This window comes from Anabrus simplex, chromosome 1, assembly GCF_040414725.1.
Source record: "Anabrus simplex isolate iqAnaSimp1 chromosome 1, ASM4041472v1, whole genome shotgun sequence".
Lineage (NCBI taxonomy): Eukaryota > Metazoa > Arthropoda > Insecta > Orthoptera > Tettigoniidae > Anabrus > Anabrus simplex.
Genome location: NC_090265.1, coordinates 163,666,963 through 163,694,943, shown reverse-complemented (window position 1 = coordinate 163,694,943; position 27,981 = coordinate 163,666,963). Strand labels below are relative to the sequence as shown.

Sequence of the window (27,981 nt, the reverse complement as noted above, 5' to 3'; positions counted from 1 at the left end):
CCCTAACGTAAAATTGGGAGAGTTTCAGATTGATCATGTTGCTATGGATAAAGATTATCATAAAGAAATTTATAACGTCAGAGTCCTCCGTGGGGTAGACATTGACTCGGATCATCATATCTCAAAATTAAAAATCAAGTTAACACCAAAAAGGAAACACAGACGTAATCATCTCAAAGCAAGGAGAAATTATGATCCCAGTTACTTAATAAATAATAAAATATATTTAGAGAGATCCAAAACACCTTTAAATGACAAATTAGAGACGATGATCAACAAACTTAAAACCATAGCTGAAGAAATCGCTCCAATTAAAAGGAGGAAGAAACAAGCGTGGTGGAACGGAGAATGTGACATAGCAATTCAAGCAAGGCACAAGGCATGGTTAAATGATCAACAGGGGAAAACAGAAAAAATCTCGAGAAGAACTAATCAAAGCCAGAAGACAAACAGTTAAAGAAATTAGGACAATTAAAATAAATTATCAAAAGGAAATGCTTAACATTATAGAGGAAACATTCAATCAGCGTAAAACAAGAGACTATTACAAAACATTCAAGCAATATCAATCTAAATTTACCCCTCCCACACTTATGTTAAGATATAAAAATGAAAAAATGGCACACAATAAAAAATCAGGATAATGCTAACATCCTTGCAGAATACTTTAAAGAGTTACTTAATTGTGAGGATCCTGTGGAACATTTAGAATTTGACCCTAACCCAAAAAATAAAAACTCCATTACAAAAGATTATACCACCAGTTTACAATGAAGTGAAAACAGCAATTAATGCACTTAAAAACTATAAAGCAGCAGGAGAAAATCAAATAGTAGCATAAATGTGGAAGAATGCTAATGATCAGACTATTCAAAACCTAAATAAATACATCATTGATATTTGGAACACGGAGAAGCTTCCCGAGGAATGGAATACAGCGATAATCCACCCGCTGCATAAGAAAGGTGATCGCTCCGATCCAAATAATTATCGGGGGATATTCTTGCTTGATATTACATACAAGATTTTATCCAAGATTATATACACAAGAATCAAGAACAACTCGACCAAGAACTTGGAGAATATCAGGGAGGATTTCGACCAGGTAGAAGCTGTCCAGATCAAATCATTAGTTTAAAATGGATAGTGAAGCACCAAAGAATTCGAAGTAAGGGTCTAGTCATCACGTTTGTAGATTTTTAAAAAGCAGACGACAGTATTCATCGTGAATCATTATTAAAAAGCCTTAAAGAATTTGGCTTACACCAAAAACTTGTTAACCTCATTAGTATGACTTTTAAAAATACGAAGGCAAAAGTTAAATTTAGAGGTGAATTATCAGAATCATTCACTATAAGAACTGGACTTCGACAAGGAGACGTACTTTCACCATTGTTATTTAATTGTGCATTGGAGAAGGTTATGCGTGAATGGAACAAGAAATGCCAACCAACTATCAAGATCGGTAGAAATATTAAACTCAACTGCCTTGCTTTTGCGGACGATTTAGCATTACTTGCAAATACAATAGAAGAGGATAAATTTCAAATTGAACAACTATAAATTATAGGTAAAAAAATGGGATTACAAATTTCATTTGAAAATACAGAAATGATGCCAACTTTTAAAGTTGATTGACCAGTTATTCAACTGAACAGTAATAAAGAGATTAAAATTGTTCAGAAATTCAAATATCTTGGGGAAATAATAACATGGAACATAAATGAAAAAGAAACAATAGAACACAGAACAACTAAATTTAAACAAACACAAAGACTTCCCTGGCCAACCTATAAAAAAAATCTCTTTCGATAAACGCTAAGCTGAAACACTATAATTCCATAGTTAAACCAGAGGCAAGGTATGCTAGTGAAACTTTATTCAAATTAAATGTAAAATCTACAACAGACAAATTACAGAAAACTGAGAGAAGAATTCTTAGAACAGTTATTAATAAAAAACAACAAGTTGATGGACAGTGGAGATTGTTGCCTAACAACATTGTCTATCGTGAATGTGAATCAGTAATATCTACAATGCGTAAAAGAAGAATTTCCTTTTCTGTCACATATCAAGATTACGAGACACCAGGATATTGAAACAACTATTCGATTACTTTTTGAAGAATAAAATCAATAATAATTGGTTCAAAGAAGTTCAGGATGATTTGGAAGAATTGGGTATAACTCGGCAACAAATCAAAGACAGAAAAGAGAAGAACAAAAGCATATGTCTCAAACTAAAACCAGTTGAACGGAAACAATATACTATATCAGACACACAAAGGGCTTCCAGGTCGGAGAGGATGAGAAAGTTCTGGGAGAAGAAAAAGAAGAAATTAACTCAAATGCCTTGATTTCAGTGCTCCAATGTGGCCGTAAAATATGTAAATAAATAAATAAATAAATAAATAAATAAATAAATAAATAAATAAATAAATAAATAAATTAATTAATTAATTAATTAATTAATTAATTAATTAATTAATAATAATAATAATAGTAATAATAATAATAATAATAATAATAATAATAATAATAATAATAATAATAATAATCGTACAGGCGTTATGAGTTTACTTGAGCCGACCCCTTGGTGTCATTCGACAGGAGAAGGCTATGTGCCAACATCGGGTTTTATCGTCCCTCTATCTCATTACCATTATCGTCAATCATGCCAAATCCAGGCACGCAGGTCACCCGTGGTGTGTCAAATAGCAAGACCTGCAGCAGGCAAACCGTGCATATTCTCCGAAACTCATAGTACGAAAAGCGATACGATAAATAAATAAATAAATAAATAAATAAATAAATAAATAAATAAATAAATAAACATTATTAATGGTGAAAAACGTACGTGGGGCTACATTGTATATCGAAAATTTTTCACGGAAATGAGTGCACCAGTTACGTTTAATAAAGCTTCTATGCTTCACTTTAGTACCTCTGCTTATTCACAGAAGGTGCTCGAAGGTGGGGCCACCAGCATGAATGCATGCATAATAACGTCAGAACACTGATTGTTTCACAGGTTCAAAGAGTCTAGGCACTTACACTAGCTGATTTCTACGGATGACCTCTTGTATAACTGATATCATAATTTTAAATTATTTATTATTTATTGCAAATCCTAGAGTAAATGTTCGTATTTAAGGTACAGAAATATGATTCCACGAATCGTCACACGTTTTAAGTAAGTTATCATCTTGATTCTAGGGGCGAATGAATTCGTTATCAATTTGCGATTTGTAAAATAACAAGTGTTCATGTAGAGTTTTTCTATTGAAAGTGAATGGGGAAACTACTGACCTATATGCGATTTGCTGATATTAAAGTGGCTTTTGCAGAAAATTAAGACAAGGTTAATAGGAAGCCAAGTACCTCAATCGGGGTATAATTGAGCAATTATTATACTCAGTTACAACCACATAGTACCGAGATCAAAATGAGAAATTCAGTTCACCCCCTTTCTATGTGATATGTATTCCTCTCCTATGAACAGATATTTTGATAGAAAATAGCACATACCTGCAATACGGCCGTAGCGCTGGAACATCCTCTCCACATCCGTCTTGCTGCACTGGAATGTGTTGAGGTTACCCACGAACACTCGCGAGTTTACTGCCTGTGGGTCTTGCGAGTTGGTCTGGTTCCCCACCTTACTCATCTTCATCGCGCGCTCGGTCGCCACGGTTCTGGCAACTGTTGCCTGCAACAAGCAAACAATCCTGTTAACCTTGGAAATTCAAAAAGGTAAGTCCAATATTCTAGGGACATATACACGAAAACACCACATCGAAAACCAGTGATGAAACTCTCCGCATTGAATTTGAGAATTTTAAAACAATTTTTTGAACGGATTGGCATAATCCTTTGCAATCGTACACATAAGCACAGATGTCACTACGACCACAATTATCGCTATAAATGGAGGTAGAGTGATATGTGCTATTCATTAACGCAAATTATCAGTGGAACGGAGGTCATGGGAGATTAGTGATATCAAAATGGTTGCGTGTTATTGGAAGCCATGTGTGTAATATGCAAGGTGGTCGGAAACAACCTGAGCATCACCAAGCACCTTTGAAATTGTGGCAGGAACAGACAGCATAACAGCTTGTGGAATGGTGAAGAGTACAGTTCAGCGACGAATCACTGTTCTGTTTGAATCCAGACGACCGCCGAATTCGAGTCTGAAGACGTCATTGCCAGCAAAGCGATCCATCTTCATTGTACGGCGCACACCACCCTGTGGGGTGTCATTAACGTACGATTCCCGTTATCCATTCGTGATGATTGAAGGAACCCTGCGTCCGTGTGCGTTCCCCTTAGCAACCCCATTTCCCAGCAGGATAACTTCAGGCCTCCCATAGTACGGGTATCTTCGGCTTTCATTCGTGATGTCAACATGCTACCTTGCCCAACAAGCTATCCAGACCTCTCATCCGACGAGAACGTTAGGGACCAGATTGGATGGCAACTTCGGCCAACGGTAATTAAGGCAAATTTGGAAGGTCAGTTTCTCCAGCTATGAGAGGATTTTATTCAGGAGATCGTCAGACAAGTATAGAACTCCATGTCCGAACGTATCACCGCGTTTCTTCATGCTGCAGGTGGTCCTACACCACCACACAGTACGAAGTGCAACCTGCAAGTGCTTGTTTTCCTGAAATAAATACTTGGTGCGGTACGATATTTTGATGTTCTGTTTATACTACCATTTCCTGTGCCTGCGCTCACTTGCATACCCCTACGATGGCTCCTTCATGGTGTGCGATTTTTTATGAGTATATAATTTATTCTTTGTGCAGGTATTGTGGACCGTGGCCAGTCCACAACCCTTTTGGCGGAATTAATACGCTGACCTCACTCCAGATCCCAACAATGAAACACATACATTTGTATTTACTAGAAGGATAGATGGAGGGAAGGATATTTATATATTGATCGGCTGACTATTTGCTGTGTTTTGAAGGCTATGGGCATGAAGTGTACTTTATGACTAATAAGCAAACAACTGCATTTCTCAAGAAATTATGGTTTAATGAAAGGTAGAAATAACAGCGCTCTTACCTCGGTGGTCTAACCGATCAATGCAATTCTGACTGGAATGAGATTAAAAAAATGAGTTTGACCCAGATCACCTGAATCAATTCCAGACTTAGAAGCGATCCCTATATGTAACACACCTTACTCAATTAGTGATTCCCTGAGAGGATAGTATGGATCGGAAATTATGGCGATGTGTGATTCCTGCATTTGCTTTTGAGCAAACCATTTCTTTCCTGAGGAAGGAGTAAACCATACATTTAGGAGAAGGAGATGCGTACATAGCCACAGAAACAAATATCTGAAGCTGATGATATCTCCATTGACAGAACAGTAAGGAAGATATTTATTTCCAGTACTTTAGAAGAAAACACTTATTAAGTCTATCGAATTCCACCGACAAGCATGATAATTATGTCTTAATCAAGATCAAGACATCGGAAGTTGGGCGCTCGAAGCAACATACGTGTTGTTTCACCACCATGTTGGATTCCCTTAACTTTGTGACAGAGGGTGTAAAAATCCTCCCTTATAAACAATTTTCCACAAGAATTCAGAATGAAAACCTCCATGTTTGCTACTTTTTGCAGAATGGAATGCCTAGCATTTATTGGAGGGACATCTGATATGCAGCAACTCTAACAATTAGGAAGAGATGAAGTTGACCTGTGTAGCTCAACTTGTTCTACTCCTCCCGGAGCTGTAGGACGAGCCTTCTGGCCCTAACGGCCCCCCAGACGGCGATACGCCCCGCAAGAGCTGTATTAATGACCAACCGCGATTAGGGAAACCATGCTGGAGGCAGCAATAAATTAGTTAGGTAGAACTGGAAAACGTGATGGTCAAAGAAAACATATGTTCTCCCCTGCACTTGAACTGAGCTGTCTTGATCTCGATTAAGACACATTCTGCTTGCCAGCTGTGACCTGCAAAACAACAAGAGATCCTGGTGTTTACTCCAGAGATTGCAACACGCCGTTAATAAAGAACCATATCAAGGGAGTGGAATTTAGTACACGCTCTGTAGTATTCTACTATTCCTTAATTAAAATATTATAACAACGTTATATAATCATAACATAATTACAATCACCTATAGACAATTTCCTATTAATTAAACTTGTATAATGGAATTTTCTCCTTTATATTCTATATATACATCAATTTTACTGTTCCTTGGCTGAATGGTAAGCGTAATGGACTTTCGTTCGAAGAGCCCAGGGCTCGATTCCAGGGCAGGCATATTAACAGCATATGCTTACTTCTTCAGGTTCGGAGATGGATGTGGGTCATTTCTTTCTTCATCCACACTACCAATCACAACAGAAACACAAGATAGTGAATACAACCTTCTTCGTAGATTTGGCGTCAGGAAAGGCATCCGGCCGTAAAACAGAGCCAAATCCACATTAAGCGTCGACTCCAATAACCTGCGGAAAGTCGGGTATCGATAATCATGCTCCATTCAGTTACCGTTAAGTAATTTCACTTGCACGTGGACCGGGCGAGTGGGCCGTGCGCGTAGAGGCGCGCGGCTGTGAGCTTGCATCCGGGAGATAGTAGGTTCGAATCCCACTATCGGCAGCCCTGAAAATGGTTTTCCGTAGTTTCCCATTTTCTCACCAGGCAAATGCTGGGGCTGTACCTTCATTAAGGCCACGGCCGCTTCCTTCCACCTCCTAGGCCTTTCCTATCCCATCGTCGCCATAAGACCTATCTGTATCGGTGCGACGTAAAGCCCCTAGCAAAAAAAAAAAAAAGCTGTCCGTGGCACACTCAGTATTGCCGAAAAACAGACCTGGGATATGTACAAACCTCCGTAAAGTGGCGCCTTGCGTCATTCATCTGTTTTTACGTTCCATTCGGCAGATATTAGGGGCTGCCTGGCCGAGGTAGTAATGGCGTGCTCGGTTCGCCCGGAAGGACGTGGGCTCGAATCCCCGTCAGGAAGTCGTAAAATTTATGAAACGAGATTTCCACTTCCGGAGGTGCACATGGCTCTGAGGTTCACTCAGCCTACACCAAAAATGAGTACCAGGTTGATTCCTGGGGACAAAGGCGGCCGGGCGTAGAGCTAACCACTCTACCCCATCAAGTGCCGAGGTTGCGGGTAGTGGAAGCCTTTACCTTCCACCCTTCCAAGGGCCTTCATGGCCTGTATGGAAATGACTTTGCTTTTTTTCTCGGTAGATATTACTTGTTTGGTCAGTCATTACCGCTAGCGAGCGAGCGACCTGCTGGAAGCGATCTGCCTTCTGCATTCCCAGCCTGTTAACGTTTACTAAAATTATCTAATGCTGCTCCTTTGCCTGAGTTATAGATGTTAGCATTGAGGTATTATTATTATTATTATTATTATTATTATTATTATTATTATTATTATTATTATTATTATTATTATTGGTAATAAAAACTATTATTGTCAGAGACTATAAAAGAATAATGAAATCCGCTTCCATTAATTTCAAGGTTTATGAATGCAGTGTGAAAAACTGAAACATTAGACATGTCGTAAAATAACGTACCGATATTATGCCAATGTTTTCCTTTTGGTATGGTTATAATGGTATTTTCTAAAATTGTAGATTGTTGAATCTGAGATTTCGAAAGGTATAATTCCAATATTTGTTTCGAGTGATGGGGGACAAAACCACTTGCCGAAGGAATGTAGTCAGATTCGTTGTACAAAGATTATTCAGATCGATCAGATGGCGTTGAAAACAAGACTAAAAATAGGCCGCCAACAGTCTCTGACTCACGACGTTGTTGTTGCCATGGTCGCCAACTACGTATGCTATGGGTTCTGCTCCATACTCTCTTGGGCCTATGATTAGCTGTCAGGCCTCTTTAAACAACAAGCATCATCATCACCAAATTTTCTTCAGCAGAGAAGCACACGGAAGTCGTTCTTCCTAGGAGAACTACATTCCCTAGAAAGGGATCGAGCAACAGGGCATCAAGACCTTTTTCGTGCTCTCAGGAGGAGTTATGACAGGGGTTTTTTTTACCAGGTTTAGTTGGAGATCCTTTGATCCCGGATGATGCAGAGAAAACTTCTTCCCCAACCTTGTAGGAGGTAACTGGCGCTTCTCTTCCTCCTCCTTTTTGTTCTGAGCAATGGAAGAGGGCCCTGATGGGAAAGGAAGAAATTAAAATGAAGTGAACGACCATAGCAATGCCTCAGGCAACTCGGGGGATACATTGTTTTTCTGGTTCTACTCCGAAGCCAATCCACCGACGTCATTGTCATATTGTTCCTAGAGGGGGCGTCGAGAGGAGTTACTCCGCAAAAACAGACTGAATCAATCTGTTACTCAGCGTGAGCGGCATATTCTCGAATTCGTGGAATAATTGGGATATGTTTTACCAGTAGTATTGCCGTTATTCATATGCAGTGAATATCTATGAGATATGAGTTTTGTATTACTTCTGTGCTGGTTAGCAGAAGTGTAGTTCTTCGTAAAATGAAGTCACCACTGAAGCAATTACATGAAGTGATCCGTTCTTAGAGCAGAAATATCATAAAAAATATTTTAATATTTTGTAGATAAAGAAAGAAAAAAGGTCTCTAAAGCCGTGAAAAGCCAAAGATTGATTGTAAAAGAGACAAAGAAGTGTATAACGTTGCTGGGATGAATGAAAAAGCATTTAAGGACGGAAGTCAATCTTAACTCCATGTACTCGTGGCCCAAGCATGAAAAAGACAGAACTCAGCGGTGAATTTTATTTTTTTTTGCTAGGGGCTTTACGTCGCACCGACACAGATAGGTCTTATAGCGACGATGGGATAGGAAAGGCCTAGGAGTTGGAAGGAAGCGGCCGTGGCCTTAATTAAGGTACAGCCCCAGCATTTGCCTGGTGTGAAAATGGGAAACCACGGAAAACCATCTTCAGGGCTGCCGATAGTGGGATTCGAACCTACTATCTCCCGGATGCACCGCGGTTATAATTAAAGTGTACGTCATCGTTTATTTGGGGCATTATGAAGTATAGAAAGAAATTCCTACTAGTGCCCTGTCGTATTAATGGACGAGTTTGAAAGAATTTGGATAATTGTTGGTAGGAAAACAGTCATCAAAATGACGGGGAAACTAACATTATGGATGAGGCAGTCAGCGAGTTTGACGGTAGCTTGACTGACATAGCTAATGAGTCAATCGATACGCGGATGGAGATTTTGACGCACGCCAGATGCACTACTTCAAATGCCACACGTTAACAAATTACTGTAGCGTGTGTCTGCATGAAGTCGTATATTCACAAAAATTATAATCTTAGTATCAGCAGAACCGGGCGAGTTGGCCGTGCGCGTAGAGGCGCGCGGCTGTGAGCTTGCATCCGGGAGATAGTAGGTTCGAATCCCACTATCGGCAGCCCTGCAAAATGGTTTTCCGTCGTTTCCCATTTTCACACCAGGCAAATGCTGGGGCTGTACCATAATTAAGGCCACGGCCGCTTCCTTCCAACTCCTAGGCCTTTCCTATCCCATCGTCGCCATAAGACCTATCTGTGTCGGTGCAACGTAAAGCCCCTGGCAAAAAAAAAAAGTATCAGCAGCACAATAGCATGCGATCTGCCTTCTACATCCCCAGCCCGTTGACGATTACTAAATTTCGCTAATGCTGCTCCTTTGCCTGAGTTATAGATGTCAGCAAACGTCAGCGTGCTCACTCGCTAGCGGTAATGACTGACCAAACAAGTAATATCTACCGAATGGAACGTAAAAACAGATGAATGACGCAAGGCGCCACTTAACGGAGGTTTCTACATATCCCCAGTCTGTGTTCCGGCAGTACTGAGTGTGCCACGGGCAAGTAAAAATACATAACGGTGACTGAATGGAACATGTTTATCGATACGCGAATCGGAAATACAAGCGTTCTTCATACTGCAAATATGAATAATTTTCAAGGCCAAGAGAGTTATAAAAGCATTTCTAAACGGATTGATATATCAAAAAACATTCAGGATTGAGGCACTCTTCGAACGTAGCGTAAAGACAGACTAGATAAAGTAGGTCGAGGACAGCTAAAAAGGACTACAGCTTCACAAGTGACAGGTGATTATAACGTCGGTATTCTGAATCGCGTGTCACAGGAAAGTTCATAAGCCGTTTTTCTTCAGGTTATGGTCCAAGATATTTTGTTAAAGAGCATTTCACAGCCAGACTGCCGGATGATATAATTATCTGTAGAAGTAAACTGAAGTTGTTTATGAGAAATTGTACGGTATACATGAAGGAAATCAAGAACGTTGAAAGTTAATTTATGAAACAGAAGTTAACAACTTACCGAAATCTTCAAAGGTTCTCTATTTTCATCCCAGATGGTTGTTGGATCCTCAAAATAGCATGAGGAAATGTTATGGTTATGCAGTTATACGGAGACCTCAAAGCCAATGGTGGCACATTAATGATGCGTACTACCGGGCGAGTTGGCCGTGCGCGTATAGGCGCGCGGCTGTGAGCTTGCATCCGGGAGATAGTAGGTTCGAATCCCACTATCGGCAGCCCTGAAGATGATTTTCCGTGGTTTCCCATTTTCACACCAGGCAAATGCTGGGGCTGCCACGGCCGCTTCCTTCCAACTCCTAGGCCTTTCCTATCCCATCGTCGCCATAAGACCTATCTGTGTCGGTACGACGTAAGGCCCCTAGCAAAAAAAAATGATGCATACTTGGTACAAACAGCAAGGATTTAGTTTCCCATTGCTTTTCTCATTTTTAAAGGTTAGCTTCTATGAATTTAACGTTAATTCTTGTCCTCGTTCCGAGATGGAGCAGCTTTATCCGGTATGCTCCTAATGGAAGTGAACGGCATTGTACTTTTTAAACCACAAAACAGCCTTCTTGCTAATATTAAATTTCTGGAAGTAGGCCTACTGGGGATCGAATCCGCGCCTCCGAGGATGACAGCTGATAGAGTTAACTGTTACACTACGGAGGTGAACATGAATTTAATAACAAGAACATACGTCGTATTTACTGCGGAAGTAAAAGAAGCAGCTCTCAAGAGAATGCAGATGCCAGAATTGAAAATATATTGAGGTATGGAAGGCTAATGATGAGGAAGCTAACAAGTATTTGCAATGAAATTACGTTCAGGACGAAAATGAGGAATCCCCACTGTCGGCAGGCCTGAAAAAGGTTTTCTGTGATTTTCCAATTTCACACCACCTCAGTTAAGGCCACGGTCGCTTCCTTCTCACTCCTAGCCCTTTCCTTTCCCATCATTGCCATAAGACCTATCTGTGTCGGTGCATTGTGAAGCAAATTTTTTACGAGGAATTCTCAGCAATGAAATCAATAAAAAAAAAAGCATCCTCATTTACGGCCTCTGTCCGAGCATTAAATGGCGACAGCACACAACCTGAGCCCAGTTTATCCATATAACAATCATTAAAAAATGTTCAACCAATTAAACTTCATCCGTTTGGTATTCTCATTATCACAATGTCTCCTGCAAGCCTACCTCTTACATAACCCTGAGGTCGGAACTACCCAACCCCCGTACTTAAACTTGATATGCACAATGTGCAGGGAGTGCTGGAACACCACGTTCTTAATCATGAGCAAATGTAATTTCCTTTGTGCCAGTACAGAATGTGTGTATATTGTATATCTCCGGGGCTGGTTGGGACTCCAGTGCGGTAAGGATGCTGCAGCTTTACATCACACAGACAAGGAACGTGTGCCTAAAATCCTTGCTCAGAAGCAAGGTGTAATTTTCCCGTGACCTTCCTCACATCACGTTACTCCTCACAAAGCAATCTCTCTCTCTCTCTGTCTCTCTCCCTCTCGTACTTTCTTCAGAGCTCCTCAGATTTGCAGAAATAAGCTAACTTTCAAATTGCGTCATGTAGTTTGTGTGCAGTGTCTTACACAGAGAAATTTACGTGCAACCCCACCATGAGCCAAACATCTTTCTCTTCTTTATAATTCTACCGGCTTCCTTTCCTTTCTACATACAGTTCGCTTGTTCTTTGTATGCTTCTATACACCTTATTCAACCAGATATACTGTACAGTGTGTGTATATATATATATATTGCTCTCTCTCAGAAGCTCTGTATCATCCCTGATAAGTATTGGAAACCTATAAGAAGAATGGAAGAATAGAATGGGAGGCCGAGAGCTGCAAGTTTATAATATTCCTGAAGTATTGTGTCTTGGAAACTTTCATCACAAAGGCTGTGCTTAGCTGAAGCGTTAATAACTGACACGAAAAGAAATGCACATCAATAAGTGACAGAACCTGAGGCAAGAGAAGACATGGTCATAATGATGAGATAAAACTATCTATATCATTTTTTTTTTGCTATGGGCTTTACGTCGCACCGACACAGATAGGTCTTATGGCGACGATTCTATATCATTTTAACTATCTGAATAATATGTAGTAAACATTTGACAGTATGCACTTCTTCTTTAATTTTTTTATTTAATTAACTTTTCGTCAGTTTTTCATACACAAAGTAGGCAGAATAATAAAGATAATAATAATAATAATAATAATAATAATAATAATAATAATAATAATAATAATAATAATAATAATAATAATAATAATAATAATAATAATGTAACGTAATTTTCGATAATGGATATAAAGCTTGATTATAAACTCAGAAAAGTAGGAAGATAGTTATACTCAATGAACAGGACTCAGGACTAAATCCATACCATTCATAGTCTTTCTCATTATTTAGCACAAACTGAAAACCTGATCCTTATACATCATTCCTGTTTTAACACATCCTTCTTAGCCATTTTAGAAGTGGGTTACCATGGTTTCTCACAGAAGTATATTTATATCTGTTCTGATATAATCCGATATCTGCTTGTTACATTGCCTCTAAATCAATCTATACAGGGTGGTCGGATACCACATGAACCGAGTATATTAGCGTTACAGCGTTGGTCGTACTGATAAATAATTTGAAAAACAAGTTACGTTGATATCTCGCACCGTTTTCATTTTATCAGATGCCAACGAGGCGGTGTTGCTAAATCTGCACGTGGCTTGGTCGGGCTTGAGAACCTTGCCGAGAAATGAGCATTAACCACTAACTCACCGTGGATTTCAGCCAATGCCACCGTAGCGTGCTTGCTATGGGCCGAGCCTATCAGCAGGCAGCTCCTCGTTCAAGTCCCTCCCCTGGAGAAGTTTATTTCTTCTATTGGCGCTCTCAAGCCCGTCATAAGCCACGTGGAGATTTAGCAACACCGCCTCTCATAGCCCATTTGAAGTCGCCCGCGAAGCGATCTGATTGGCCAACTTCAGCAGCTGATGAAATGACAACGGCGTGAGATATCTAATTATTTATCAGTATGACCAACCCTCTAACGCTCATATACTCGGTTCATGTTGTTTCCGACCACTCCGTAGTACGTGACCACAAACACATAGCTAATTATATTATTCCATTCAGCTAATTGTTATCTGAACTACAATCAATTTATTAATCAAATTATCCATGCTTCTGAGCCCAACAAAACTTGATTTAAAGATATGAAGCATCTAATTTAGATCAACCATTTACTTATGTATGATCCCAACATGTTTGTTTCATTCCTTATTCATCGATTTCTTCGGACCTATTTGAGAAATTTTAAAAATTATTTGTGCACGTATTCGACAAGTACATTTTTCTCACACAGTGAGGAAAATAACTCAATAGGTACCAGCAACTACAGTTAGATATTGGTTTAAAACATTTAGAACTACAAATTCTACAGCAAATAAGATGGCTCCAATACCTAAGGAACATAGTGCTTCATGGCTAAGGACGTCACCGACTCAAGATTAAAAAAAGAATACAAAGTATTTCTTCGCTCTGTGTTGAATAATAATAATAATAATAATAATAATAATAATAATAATAATAATAATAATAATAATAATAATAATAATATGGAATCCTTGTTAGGCAGGCCCTTCGACTGGCATGGGCAGTGTCAGCTATATGTAGGGAACTGCGTGTTAGTGCGATGGAGCATGGTGTTGTGTGCAGAATGTAATTTGTTGCAGGAATTTTATTGCGGCCTTCATGATTTCCCAGTACAGTCGAACCTCGAACCTCTCGAACCTCCATTACTCAAATTTTCAGTACCTCGAAATAATTTCAATTTCCCTGCCGTCTGTTCCATTCTTCACGTGTGTTTATTTCTCTATTTCATATCCCCAGAAGAAAGGACAAGGTGTGGATAGAATTCAGTTTTCCTTCTGCCTTGGAAATGGAAGGTGAGATAGTTAAATTTATAGTTTTGCGCCGTATACTTAGCCGAAAATAAAGCAAGATCGCGATTGTGGGTTCATTCGATTAATTTCAGAAGGAATATCTATGGTGCTTTCTGTCATTTGTTTCCCGACTTAGTGAACAATCCGTTCAAATTTTATATTTTTCCGAATGAGATATGAAAGTTTTGTGAAGCTTTATGACCTGGTTCGAAAGAGGTTGAAAAGCAAATCACTAATTACCGAAAGGCCATACAACCAGAGCTTCGGCTAGCAATTTTTTTAAGGTAAGTTAACACAACTACTACTTGTAATGCAAATTAGTATTTATTACATCGCACAAAATAATTTCAATACAAATGATTTTATTTTAACATAAATATTATAATTACAGTGATATTAACATAATTACAAAGCACAGGTATTTAAGAAATTTGTATAAAAGAAAATCCACTTTTCCAGATTCATGCACAAGACGCAAGAAGGAAAAAACCCTAAATAACTACATTGCTCAGAATGTGACGTATTGTTAAAACAATGAGACTGGACTGGACTGGACGCATCAAAATCAAGCCCCGTTTGGTTCCCCTTCCACTTGACGGGACTGGTCTAACTTTGACTTGACCGAGACTTGGGCTGTGTGAATGAAATATAGCTGTGGTAGCCTAAAACAAAGGGAGATTTCCGTGTTGGATTTTCCTGTTGACGGACTAGACGTGACTGGACGGGCTTGACGTGACTGGACGTGTTTGGTGTGAAACCAGCCTAACGTGCTACATATTCGGTAACTTACCTGTCCACCCCTGGTGCGTTGACCACAGGCAGTTGGAACTGAATGAACGCTCTCCCGAATCGTCACTAAACAAGGCGTTAAGTGCACCGACTATTCTTCGATCCTACATACAGGGTCAGTAGAGTGTAAATGAAAATGTTTTTAGAGTAATAAATGTTGTTGAAAACTATGCGGAAGAAAAGAAGCTTGAGAGTGAAAAACATGTTTCTCTACTGTATGTAGAGAACAATTTGCTATAATAAGTGTTGTAATTAAAATGTCAAAATACTTCGAGGTGGTTTTTATATCGTTAAATAACACTTACAACAGCATAAAGCCCTAATTACACGTGATTCGATTATGTACAATCCTCAAAGGCGGGAATTCTCTATATCTCGAAATTTCGATAACTCGAAATAAATTTCAGCTCCCGAGGTGATTCGAGATATCGAGGTTCGACTGTAGTTAGTGATTTCCTCTTTCCCTAGCCATTTGTTGTTTCACTTCATGTTCATATTTACTAATAAAATAATTAACTAACTGGTTCTGATTATCACCTAGACCCAACCTCAAGAACAGTGATAGGAAAAATAATGTCTCACTCTCATGTAGGCCTATGTAGTTAGTTCCTAAATCGTGAATGGTCACTAAACCACTCCCCGGTTAGGCTTTACAGACAACCTTGAAGACAGATACGAAAATAATCACCATACTGGCTGATTAAAAGGTCCACTTATTTAGGAAGGAAGAATTATTATCTTTGCTTTTTGGAATGTGTGATACGGAAAGTATGACTGATACACAGCCGACATGACAACAGTGAAAAGTTTTCTCATATAAATGAAACTGTACTGATGTCAGCGTTTTCTCAATGATCTTGCGGTGATGTTTTATATAGAGTATCGTCTGAAGCTACAGAAAAGGTCTTGATACTTTGAATATAAAGGTATTTTTTGAGATTTTGCTCTCATTAGGGGCAGATAAACACAAAAACAGAATGTTTGCAGAACTAGATGAGGGGTTCGAAGAGCTTTGTTTTAATGATACTAATACGAGAGGAAGTATCTCCATTAGAGATAGCGAACACAGCAGGCACAGTAAGAGTTCCATCGCCGTTTATTTCAACTGCGTTCCAATTAGTTGAAGTGATTCAAGATATTCAACAATTTCATTAATTGAGGATTGCTAATATGATCATACTACGCATCGATTTTTTCCTTTATATGCTTCTCTCAACTTGACCTTTATATGTGCATTTTTAGTGCCCTCCCTCAATAATTTTTCGCGTCTATTTCTACCAATAATGTTCCTCGCTACGGTACCTTTATACCAGTTTCCATAAGTTTATGGATAAGATATACGGAGCAAGTTGGCCATTTAGTTAGAGTCACGTAGCTGTGAGCTTGTATTCGGGAGATGCTGCTTTCGAATACCTCCGTCAGGAGAACTTAAGATAGATTTCCGTGGTTTCCCATTTTCAAACCAGGCAAATGCACATTAATTAAAGTGACTTTTCCTATCCTTGCCCCATCTATTTTCTGTTAGTGCGACATTACACCCCTGATGAAAAGAGAATAACATACTGGTTCTTATGCAAAAGTATTATTATTATTATTAATAATAATAATAATAATAATAATAATAATAATACATTCCTGGCCTTTTGTTTACCAATTTTCTGGAATTGGCACTAATGTGGATTAAGCCCAGTTATAAGGCCAGATTTTCATCCTGACACCAGCCCTCTGAAGAGGGATGTATTCATTACTGCGTGTTTCTTTGGTGGTTGGCAGTGGGACGAGTAAATTCAGATGAATATTACGACAATAAAAAATATCACAAACATTCAGGCACCGAGTTAAAAAATTATCGAACCCAAGGCCCTATGAAAAGATGACCACTATGCTGACATTTCAGACAAGGGCCGGATAAAAATAATATAGGAGAGGAGCAAAATATTCGTCACACTTAACAGTATTTCATCACTGCTGCCCCTTCCTATCTCTAAGACTGCCAGAGGTATCGAATGCAAAATGGCTTAAGTGACATCGGGGCCAGCGACCAACAGTTGCTCCTCCAGTTTCTACTCAGCTGTTTTATGTTGATTAACTGTAATAAGGAGCATAACATTCTGATCTAATAATGGACGTCTGTTTTCACATTGATAGTGAGTTCCAATGTACAACTTCATAATTCAGTGCCTGACATCATTTTTTTCCTGTCTGATCAATGTGATTTAGTGAAGTGTCGCGTAGTGTTATATCATACCATTGTTGCCTCATGACCTGCTGAATTGCAGATATATGGCAAGGCTACAATGTTGGCCTTTCTGATGCTATTTTCTCATAATCGCGGACTGTACAACAGTGTAAAATGAAATGTCTCAACACTGGTACGTCCTCTGTAGGCAATGTGATCAAATTACATCATAATGGTTTCCCGCCAAAAACAACAACTTCGAAAAAACTGCCGCGGAATAGAGTCCCACCCTCCAGGACGCCGGCCATCTTTAAGTAGGTAAAGGCTGCTGTCCTGAAGGAAAATTCACCGACTCAAAGACACCTTGCTAGCCACACAAGCACGTCTAAAGGTACCGTCTACCGTATAATTAAAGAAGTTCTGAACCTGCTAAATTGACATAAGGCACGTGAATTTGTTTTGAAAGCAAGGCACGTTAAAGGGCGGTTCACTAATGCCAGAAAATTATACGAAAACTACCAAGCAGGGGACAAAAGGCAGTCGGTTGTTACCCAGGATGAAGCTTTGGTTTACTTGGATGATACCAACAAGCCCCGGGTAATTTACTATCGGCCCAAAGGCCAAGGAAAGCTCAAGGAAAACAAGACAAAGTTTACTAGGGGGTTCATGGTAGTGACAGGATTGAGTCCGGGGTAAACTCAGAATACTCAAAGTGACGAAAAATATGATGATCAATGCTACCTACTTCCAAAGCAATGTCATGGACCCCTATTTCGAAGAAGATATCCCTCGGCTCTACGATGAGGTCGCTTCAGAACTTTGGATTCACATGGATAAAGTATCCAGTCAAACTGCCAGATGTTCAGTCTCCTACTATGAGAGAAAAGAAGCAGAGACGGGTGTCCGGGTCACACCATTTGGTGACACCCATGTCAATTCCGCGGATGCATCACTGTGGCCTTGTCTCCTGTAAAGAGGGCTTTCTTCTAGACACCCCGCCACTATTGAGGGTCTTTGTGAAGTGCAAAGGAGGTTTGGGACAATATTCATCTTCCTGTACTCCGTCGAAGTCTTCTACAGTGGATATTGAGATATGGGACGGGAGTCCGTGCCTGTGGCTATCACATCGAGCACAACCGGGTCTGGGGAAAAGGAATCGCTTCGGACAAAGGTACGTTAAAATCGTCCAAACTTAACTAGGGCAACACTCCGTAGGGTAGATCTTGCCAAGAATAAGAGAGCAGTAGCCTATATCAAGGATATGCCGTATTTTGCATGGAGTAAAGTTTTCAAACTTAAGCACATTTTGCTTAAGATCTCTTACGGCCGTTAAGTTCTATGTGTTTGAGTGATGAGTCTAACTAATAATGATCTATTCACACTCTTAATATGGAGGAGGTTGTAGATTACTTAGAAGCTCATGTTACGCAATGAACGATCACAGAAAGAAATTTAGAACATTTTATATATTTTTGCGAAAATTGCAACAGCATAAAAGAATGGTCCGAATGAATCGAAACTCGATGGATGTGTAGGACAGTGTTCCAGAAATAACTGATTATTATTTTAGGGAGAGGAGGTATACGTACGCCAATCAGGGCCCTGCCTAGTGTGACCGACAAGGTCAGTGTTACAGCAAGTGTAGTCAGTGAAGAGCTGTCAAACAAGGTGGAAACGTGACAGTTTCAGTATGCCTCGTTGACGTTAAAGGACGGTGAGTGAGATCAAATGGGGGAGAATGATCGATCTCCGGGAAGCGGGGAAGCGAAAAAGCGGCTTTGTCTTATCGTGACATTACGGCTCGTACAGGGCATGCTCCTACGAAGGTGATGCGTGTGTGGAAGCAGTGGATAGAAGAGGGTCATACGCAGCGACGAGGGGGTATTGGACCACGCAAGATAACCGCAGCACGGAATGACCGTCGTTTTGTTCGCATGGACATAAAGGATCGTACAGCTTCATTAACAGTGTTTGCTCGACGCTGGAGCACTGCAACAGGTGTGAACCTGTCTACATCGACAGTTGGACTAAATCTGCTGCGGAGTGGACTGGTTGCACAAATGCCAATGCGTCGGCTTCCATTGTCCAAAAACCACAAGAGCCTCACACTACAATGGGCACGTGAACGCCGTCACTGGCGTGCGGAGTAGCCAATTGAGCGTTTTCAGACGAGTGTCACTTCAAACTGTCCAACAGTGATGATCGCATACGTGGTTAACGCTACCGAGGTGAGCGCAATCTCATACCCTGTGAATTGTTGAGCTGCATGGTGGACAAACACCAAGTGTGTTGGTTTGGGGCACAATAGGGAACAAAAACCGATTTCGCCTCCTACGTACTGAGGGCAATCTGAACAGCAAGCGGTGCGTGGAGGAGATCATAGAGCCCGAGGTACTCCCACTCCTTTAGGCAACTCCAAATGCCAAATTTCATTAGAATAGTGCCCGGCCACATGTGGCAAGGAAAGTTCCATATATACGGTTACCGTTGCTTCCCTGGCATACATGTTCACCTGACATGTCGCTCATCGTACATGTCTGGCAACTTGATCTTTATAGTCCTCCAGTAACCAGTGTCGATGATTTGTGGACTAACATACAATCCGCGTGGAAGGAGATTCCATGGGAAAGTATCCAGAACCTCTTTGGTTCCATGCCACGATGTTTAGAGGCTCTGCTGGCAGCGTGTGGAGGCTACACGAAATACCGAATATTCAAACTTAAAGGTCAAGTACAGATCTGTAAACCTAATAATTTGTGCATTATCATGTACCTAATCTGTGGTATAAATTTCAATCACGCGTTTTCTTTCTTGGTGTTGGTGTAAAAGCGGAGTGGCCACGCGGGTTAACGCGCTATGGCCATGGAGCCATGCTTTGGATTGTGGAGACGAGTCCAGCTGTTCTCAGTATATGGGAAGCTGGTATCTCAAGGAACTTTGGGAGTCCGGGAGACCCCATCCTGACATCGTTCTTGCCATCAACTCTGGGCGCAACAGCCCGAACTTCAACTACTTCGCAAACACCATCAATATTACTTTACTTCAAAAAACAAATTAGAACGTACTCTCTATCAAGATATACTCCAACTTATATATGTTTTTATATATTTTTATCAAAATATATGTTTTGCAAGATTCACGATTTCAAAGCTGTTCCTACCGTTCTAAACCTTAAGGGATGGAGGTCTGTACCGGGAGTACAACTTCTCCGACCAGTTAAACAGCAGGCCTTCTATAAGGCCATTTAGGTAGTCTACTTTGAACTGATGTTATGCAAGATAGTTTCGGTTTCAACTTTAAGATGTATCTACCATAACTTTAATTACTCCATCTTGTGGGGTAAACTACAATTAATCCATAAAGAAATTTGTAATGTAGAAGTTTTTCAACCTGGTTCTTAGGATTGCTCTTCTTGTTTTTTTTTCATGTAGCAAAGTTGTCTACATTTCTGCTGCTTCCTTCATCTATAGCTATCAACCAATCAGAAATTTGTAAATATTTTGGCAGCCAATTAAATTTGGGAGTTTGTACAGGAATCCAGTCTATCTGTAAAGAGTTCTGGAAACTTCTCCTCGAAATACTATAAAAACTGGTTGCCTTAGGACCGTATTGTCATCTTCATCGCACCTGGTTTGTGAGTGCAGCGTATTCTTCGGGGCAGGGGCCGTGGTCGGCGTTCGGAAGGCCTAGCGACTGAAGGTAATGGCAGAATTTTATCATCATGGGATAGCTCCGGCAGATAGTTTGAGTGAATGGTTTCAAACCTATTTTATTTTATATAAATTTCTAAACCTGGTAGTTTGAATGTAGACTTTTCGGCCGGTCTGCGGACTCTGTTCTATTCCCTTTTGGTAAGTATGTAATGTAAGGGAACAAAAACTGATTACTCTCTGTTGATTCCCATTCAACTTGGTATGGGGTGACTAAACTAAAGTTTCTAATCATCTAAAATTTTAACACTCTTTTGTAATTTAATTTAATGTTTTTCATTTAGTCACCCCGGCGTAGAATAGGCTTAGCCTCTGTATCTTTGGGCCATAAGCCCACTTAGGGTTTTAAAATATTCTAGAAGGAGTGCAAGTGTTCCGCCTCCTAGCCTTTTGTTTATGACCAATCATGTTAAACCTTTTCTTTTTACATTAAGGCCATTTAGAATGGGCAGTGGTGGTGGTGGTGTTTATTGATTTAAGAGAAAGTACAACTGGGCAACCATTCTCTATATAACACTAATCAGAGAGAAATGGAAGGGGTCCGACACTTTGAAAAATGAAGATATCGGCTTAAGGAAGACAAGAGACACAAAGGACGTAAAAATGAAAGACTCCCTAGGCCTCCATACGTAATACCGTCCGGGTCGGAAAAGAACAAGAGTTGACCAAGGGAGGTCGCATAGGATAGATGAAAGTGAGCCTGGCACAAGTAAGTGGAAGCAATGCCAGGACTCGCTAAGGGCCCCGTGGTCGTCAACCCACGCTCCAAATTTCAGAGCCCCTGGCGCCGCTTTTAGTCGCCTCTTACGACAGGCAGGGGATAGCGTGGGTGTTAATTCTACCGCCCCACCCAAAGGGGGATTTAGTATGGGCACTCTTTACCCCTGTTTATTCAGTAATTGTTTATAGACCAGTGTGTAACAAACTGCTGAGCGTTAAATGAACCCACATCAGGGCAACGATGTGTAAATATTTTAATTAAGAACAACCTACTGGTTATAAGTGCGCTATTAAAAGCTGATGCCTCTATGAGGCTAGACTTTTATATATTTGGAGCCAGACTCCCTTGTAGTGTGAAGCATAAGAGTTAATAGTGCTCTTGTAAATTTTGCAGCAGGCTGCCAAGAGCAAATTAGTGGAAATTAGGATTTGTAATTCTCTCAAGTTTTACTCGATTTTTTACTTTAAGTCATTGTTGTTTGAGCTTACGAGCTCATTGTTATTCTATTTAACTGTTATTTGTTATAAATTTTCTATCCATCCAATTTTAAACTTTAAAAATGAAATACAATTTCAAATTTTTTTGTGTTAACTTACTCTCTTGTTAATTCCTTGTCCGCCGTTTCACTCCGGTAAATACGTACACCTCTGTGGTCCGTGATATATCCTTAACACTTTCGTGAAATTCCACCAATCTATTCTCCCGTCATGCTGAACAAAACGGACAAAATTTACTCTAAACCGAATATTGGCTATTAATTTTACTGGTCGACGTAATATTAAAAAATTACAGACAGAAATATGATTTTATATTTACCAAGTGAATCAGCTGTCTCAACCTACAGTTTGTTCTGCAGTCCAACAAACATGTGAGATCGTCATGAGGTCGATATTTCTCTGCTGGCATCCCGTATGGTATTAATGCACTGTAAGCACTCCTCGCAAACGATTGTGAGCCCTGTTATCATTCTCACCATTTGAGTATAGATCGTTCAAAATACATGACATCCTTTCCATCATTTATCGTACGTCAGTCTGTCATGTAACAATGTTTAGAAAACATAACCAGCTATAGCAAAACGTGAAAGTAACGCTTAAAACTACGATGCAGTCACGTAGAGTGCGTACGAAAGTATTCAAATATTATGGTTGGTGTACCCCCAAAATCCAATCGTTTTACCTTCGTACCCACGAAATACGAGTATATTGTGATTATACCAGACATGATTTTTAATGGATGCCAAATAATATTAACTATCATCATCTAAAGTTTACAGAAGAAGCCCAAAGCTGTGCGGTCAGCAACGGCTAGAAAACTGTTCCTGGAATTTTCATTGCTTAACAATAACCCAATTATTCGAACATTGGAGTCTGCTGATCCCTTGTCAAGCAACACAGCAAACGTGGTTTTCTGGTGAGTGGAATTACGAAGTTTTAATTCTCTAGCAACGATACGCGAGTATAATTATTAATATAACAATTACTATTGTGCTTATACACTGCTCCTGAAAAGAATTGGTTGAGTGGATTTCGAAACAAAAACTTAAAAAGAACAATGCAGCATGAGTGAGCATTTTTACATGCCTAGTCAATGAGAGAAACAAGCTGACTCAAATTTTAGAATGAATAGTTAGGAAAGGGAACTCTGGTAATGGTAGGTAGACAAAAACACTAAATTAAAATAAGATTTTATTGAAAATTAGCTGATGTACCCGTGCTTCACTACGGGATTCTCAAAAAGACTGTCTTTGTGGTTTTCCTACCTGAAGTCGCCAGTAGGAATGTAGCGATTAAAAGCAATGTTATCATATAAAAAACTCGATCAAATGAAAAACCGCACATTTTCTCACTTTTAGCGAACAGTACTACTGTGCCGATCTAACAGTCCAGAGTTCCAGTGATGGAATGACCAGACCGCAGACAGCCGTGAACACTCCTCTGCCATTATTCCATTAAATATGCACACTGCTCATTCTAATCAGTGTTTTAGAGTCGGGAGTAAATAGCTGGAATGCTATGATGAACCAGTTTGTTTTGTATCAGTAGTATCAGAAAATTTATGAACCAGAGGAACGGCATGCTAAAGAAGAAAGTTATCTAACTCCCCAGTTACTTTCCGCCAATATTCAGGCAGGCTGTTATTTTCAGTACGACCGGGCAAGTTGGCCGCGCGGTTAGGGCCGAGCAGCTGTGAGCTTGCATCCGGGAGGCAGTGGGTTCTAACCCCACTGTCGTTAGCCCTGAAGATGGTTTTCCGTGGTCTCTCATTTTCATACCAGGGAAATGCTGGGGTAGTAACTTAATTAAGGTCAGGGCCGTTATACTTCCCACTCCTAGCCCTTTGCTATCCCATCGTCGCCATGAGTCCTATCTGTGTCGGCGCGACGTAAAGCGAAATTTAAGAAATCTCGGTATACAGCAGGAATCCCATCTATCAGAGATGAGCCGCAACAGTGATACAAAGCACATCATAACAAACAATGGTCGGTGTAATGTTATTGTTGATCCATGTTATGAGTTTTCTGTATTGTAGGCCTTCACATTCAGTTTTCTTTCGACTGTGTAATATTAGGGCGTCTTATAAAATTCATTATAGCGTAGACTGCAGTTCCTTATCCTCGACTTTACATAACGATTTTCATTCAGTTCTGTTTACCCATTTTCTCGTGGCGGCGCTGTAATGGACTCCACAAAAAAAATACAATTTCATGAATATCTCCGTTATCATAGCTTGTACAGTAAAAATGTAAAAGATATAAATGATCGGAAATTTAATAATATATAATTTAGTTACATACTATTTGTCAACAGGACCACGAACAACACAAATATTTGATTATTGAATCTAAGGCTTTCCCCTAAACTGCCATTTCACTCAGCGTGAATAAAGTTATTTATGGCCTACATTGGAGCGACTTATTCCCCGACTTTGCATACCGATTTTCATTAATATAGGATAAATAACAAATATTTGAGAATTAAATTTTAGGCCTTCCCCTAAACTACCATTTCTCTCAGCGTGAATAAGATTATTTACAACCTAGATTGTAGCCACTTATTTCCGGACTTTACATACCGATTTTCATTAAGATAGGACCACTACTAACATAAATATTTGAGAATGAAATTTTAGGCCTTTCCCTAAACTATCATTTCTCTGCGCGTGAATAACATTATTTATAGCTTAGATTGTAGCGACTTATTCCCGGGCCTTACATACCGATTTTCATTAAATTCTCTTCAGCCGTTTTCTCGTGATGCGTGTACAGACAGACAGACAGACAGAAATTACGGAAAAGTAAAAAGTGCATTCCCTTGTTACTATGGACATGGCCGATACAGAAATGCCATTCTTTTCAAATTCTGAGCAATGTACAGACAAAACTCTTATTTTATATATATAGATGCACAGGCTCAACACTTTTTTGAACTGCTCATTGAAAACAGCTTTCCGCCCTGTCGGCAGCTCTGAAGATGGTTTTCCATGGTTTCCCATTCTCACGCCAGGAAAATACTAAAGGCCAAGGACGCTCCCTTCAAACTCCTAGCCCTTTCCTATCCCATCGTCTCGCCATATGAACTGTTTCGGTGCAACGTATAGTAATTTGTAAGAAAAGAATTAGAAGCTACGATAAATTTGCCACCCTCTTGAGACGACCTCGTGGACCCCTAGTAGTATGCGTACCACACTCTGTAAACCACTGCTCTAAGGAATTCTTAATTCAAGTCTCCCTCACAGTTGTAGCATGTGGTCAAACACTGCATTACCAATCAATGGAACATAGTACTGATAGTTCGAATTCTTCATTGTATTAAATGCTGTACATCGATATGAAGCTTCGGTGCTTAAACACAGACCAGTATGTGTCATATGCAAGCAGTAAAACGCCGCTATTATAGCTTTGTGCGTAAAATAGTATATTTCGCGTACATCAATAAACTAAAATGAGTCGAAAATAAAAGAGTATTCTTGCTCCGCACTCTCTACCCCCTGTGGGTGGGGGCGGTAAAATAACACCCACGGTATCCCCTGCCTGTCGTAAGAGGCGACTAAAAGAGGCTCCAGGGGCTCTGAACTTTGGAGAGTGGGTCGGCGACCACGGGGCCCTTAGCTGAGTCCTGGCATTGCTTTCACTTACTTGTGCTAGGCTCCTCACTTTCATCTATCCTTGGTCAACTCTTGTTCTTTTCCGACCCCGACGCTATTAGATTTGTGAGGGCTAGGGAGGCTTTCATTTTCACGCCCTTCGTTGCCCTTGTCTTCCTTTGGTCGATATCTTCATTTTTCGACGTGTCGGACCCATTCCATATTTTCCCTCTGTTAGTGTTAAATAGAGGATGGTTGCCTAGTTGTACTTCCGCTTAAAACAATAATCACCACCACCACCACCACCACTCCGCACTCGAATCTACTGTTTCACATGTAAGACTGGCGCACCGCTGCGTTCGGTTTGCTCTTACAATTTACTGTATACTGCACCGCGGCACAACCAATGTATGTTACAGCTTATGTGATAGTTTTAATATGTCACAATCTCCACTTCGTGTTTCACAGACGATTCATTTGCATATCAGATCATTCAGAGATTGCACTCGTGGCTTCAATAATCAAATAATATCATGACATAACAGCTTCCTATTTTTCTGTAATACAAGGACATCCGTTTTACTGTATTCACGGTGTGTACCGGTAGGACAGATATTATCAGAACGGTTTTAAAACTGCGGGTTACGTAAAACAATATTGGTAGGGGGGCTGATTCACCTGGTATATTTGTTTTCGATATAAATAATTTCGTGTGGCTATTACTAGCCGAGTGCAGCCCTTGTAAGGCAGACCCTCCGACGAGGGTGGGCGGCACCTGCCTTGTGTAGGTAACTGCGTGTTAATGTGGTGGAGGATAGTGTTATGTGTGGTGTGTGAGTTGCAGGGATGTTGGGGACAGCACAAACACCCAGCCCCCGGGCCATTGGAATTAACCAATTAAGGTTAAAATCCCCGACCCGGCCGGGAATCGAACCCGGGACCCTCTGAACCGAAGGCCAGTACGCTGACCATTCAGCCAACGAGTCGGACTTTGTTTTCGATTACAAACATACTGACAACTTTAAACGAAATTAGGAAACTTACTGGTGCATTTAGACTGATGAGAATTTCTATTCATATTTGTCTATGTAACATCCTACACATGAGAGTTCTTGCGTAGCTGAAGCTCATCGGTTCGATTCTGTGTCCAGCAATTTATAATTTAGGGACGGAATTTCCACTTCTGGCAACGGACCTGACCCATTGGTTCACTCATCCTAGACCATAAACACAAAACTAATTGATTTCTGGGTTGTAAAGGTGTCAAAACATAGTCCTGGTCCTTGTATGAATAATACACCTCGAACCCTTCAGTTTAGAGGGCCACGAGTTCTATTCCTGGCCGGGTGAGAGATATTAATCACGTCTGATTTATTCCTCCGACTCGGGTATTGGCTTTTGGTGTTTGTCTCAGCACTGTCCTCTTCACATACAGACAACACACCACTCTACTAACCACCTCAGGAAGATATAATAGTGAATGCATCCTCCTACATAGGACTGGTTCTTCTGTGAGAGTCAATTATGCCAGCTGATATAAATTCTAGTGTTCTGTTGCTCAGGGAGCTTACGTTCCATTCTGAAATTTCTCTCTATATCAGCATTATAAAATATGTTTTGTCTTACTGTCTAATTCAATTTGAAATTCATTCGTTGAATAGGTAAATTTTATTTTTATTTTTGTTTCTACTTAATGTGTTCAGTTGTACTAGTTGTACCTCCTGTTAGGCGACTGAAAGGGGCGACCAAGGGATGAATGAATTAGAACCATGAAACTACTCTTGATTCGTACCATCATGCGGGGAACACCATGGGTTGCATGTACTTGCGAGTAGTATCACTAACTTGGTACGAAATAGGTTTGTGATTCGTTGCAGTAAAAAGCCTGGTCGGGTGGATTCCAGTACCCTGCGTTGTACCCATGTGGGCAACACCGCGGGTCTGGGCGTAGCCTGTGAGTTGTACCACTATATGAGCGACACCGTGGGTCTGCGTTGCCTGTGATTAGTACTCCCTGTGTGAGGAACACCACGGGGCCCTTGGGACCAGCACCCGTGACTAGTACACCTAGGTGAGGAAACTCATCGGTTTGCGTTGGCTGTAAGCGGCGCCATTGTGTGCGAGACTTACCAGTACGAAGTACAATACTTGTGAGTAGTACCATATTTTGTGGAACACCGTGAGTCTTCGCTACTTCTGATTAATACCCCA

General features: G+C 40.3%; 1 protein-coding gene across 2 annotated transcripts in view; it reads right to left on the bottom strand.

The window, feature by feature from the left end:
• Positions 1-27,981, bottom strand: part of LOC136885364 (uncharacterized) — a 1,248,630-nt gene that overhangs the window by 1,097,982 nt on the left and 122,667 nt on the right. For both annotated transcript variants that reach the window (XM_067157879.2, XM_067157886.2), the window contains exon 2: positions 3,528-3,708. In XM_067157879.2, the coding sequence (XP_067013980.1) occupies positions 3,528-3,708 (181 nt within the window). The remainder of the gene's footprint in view (positions 1-3,527; positions 3,709-27,981) is intronic.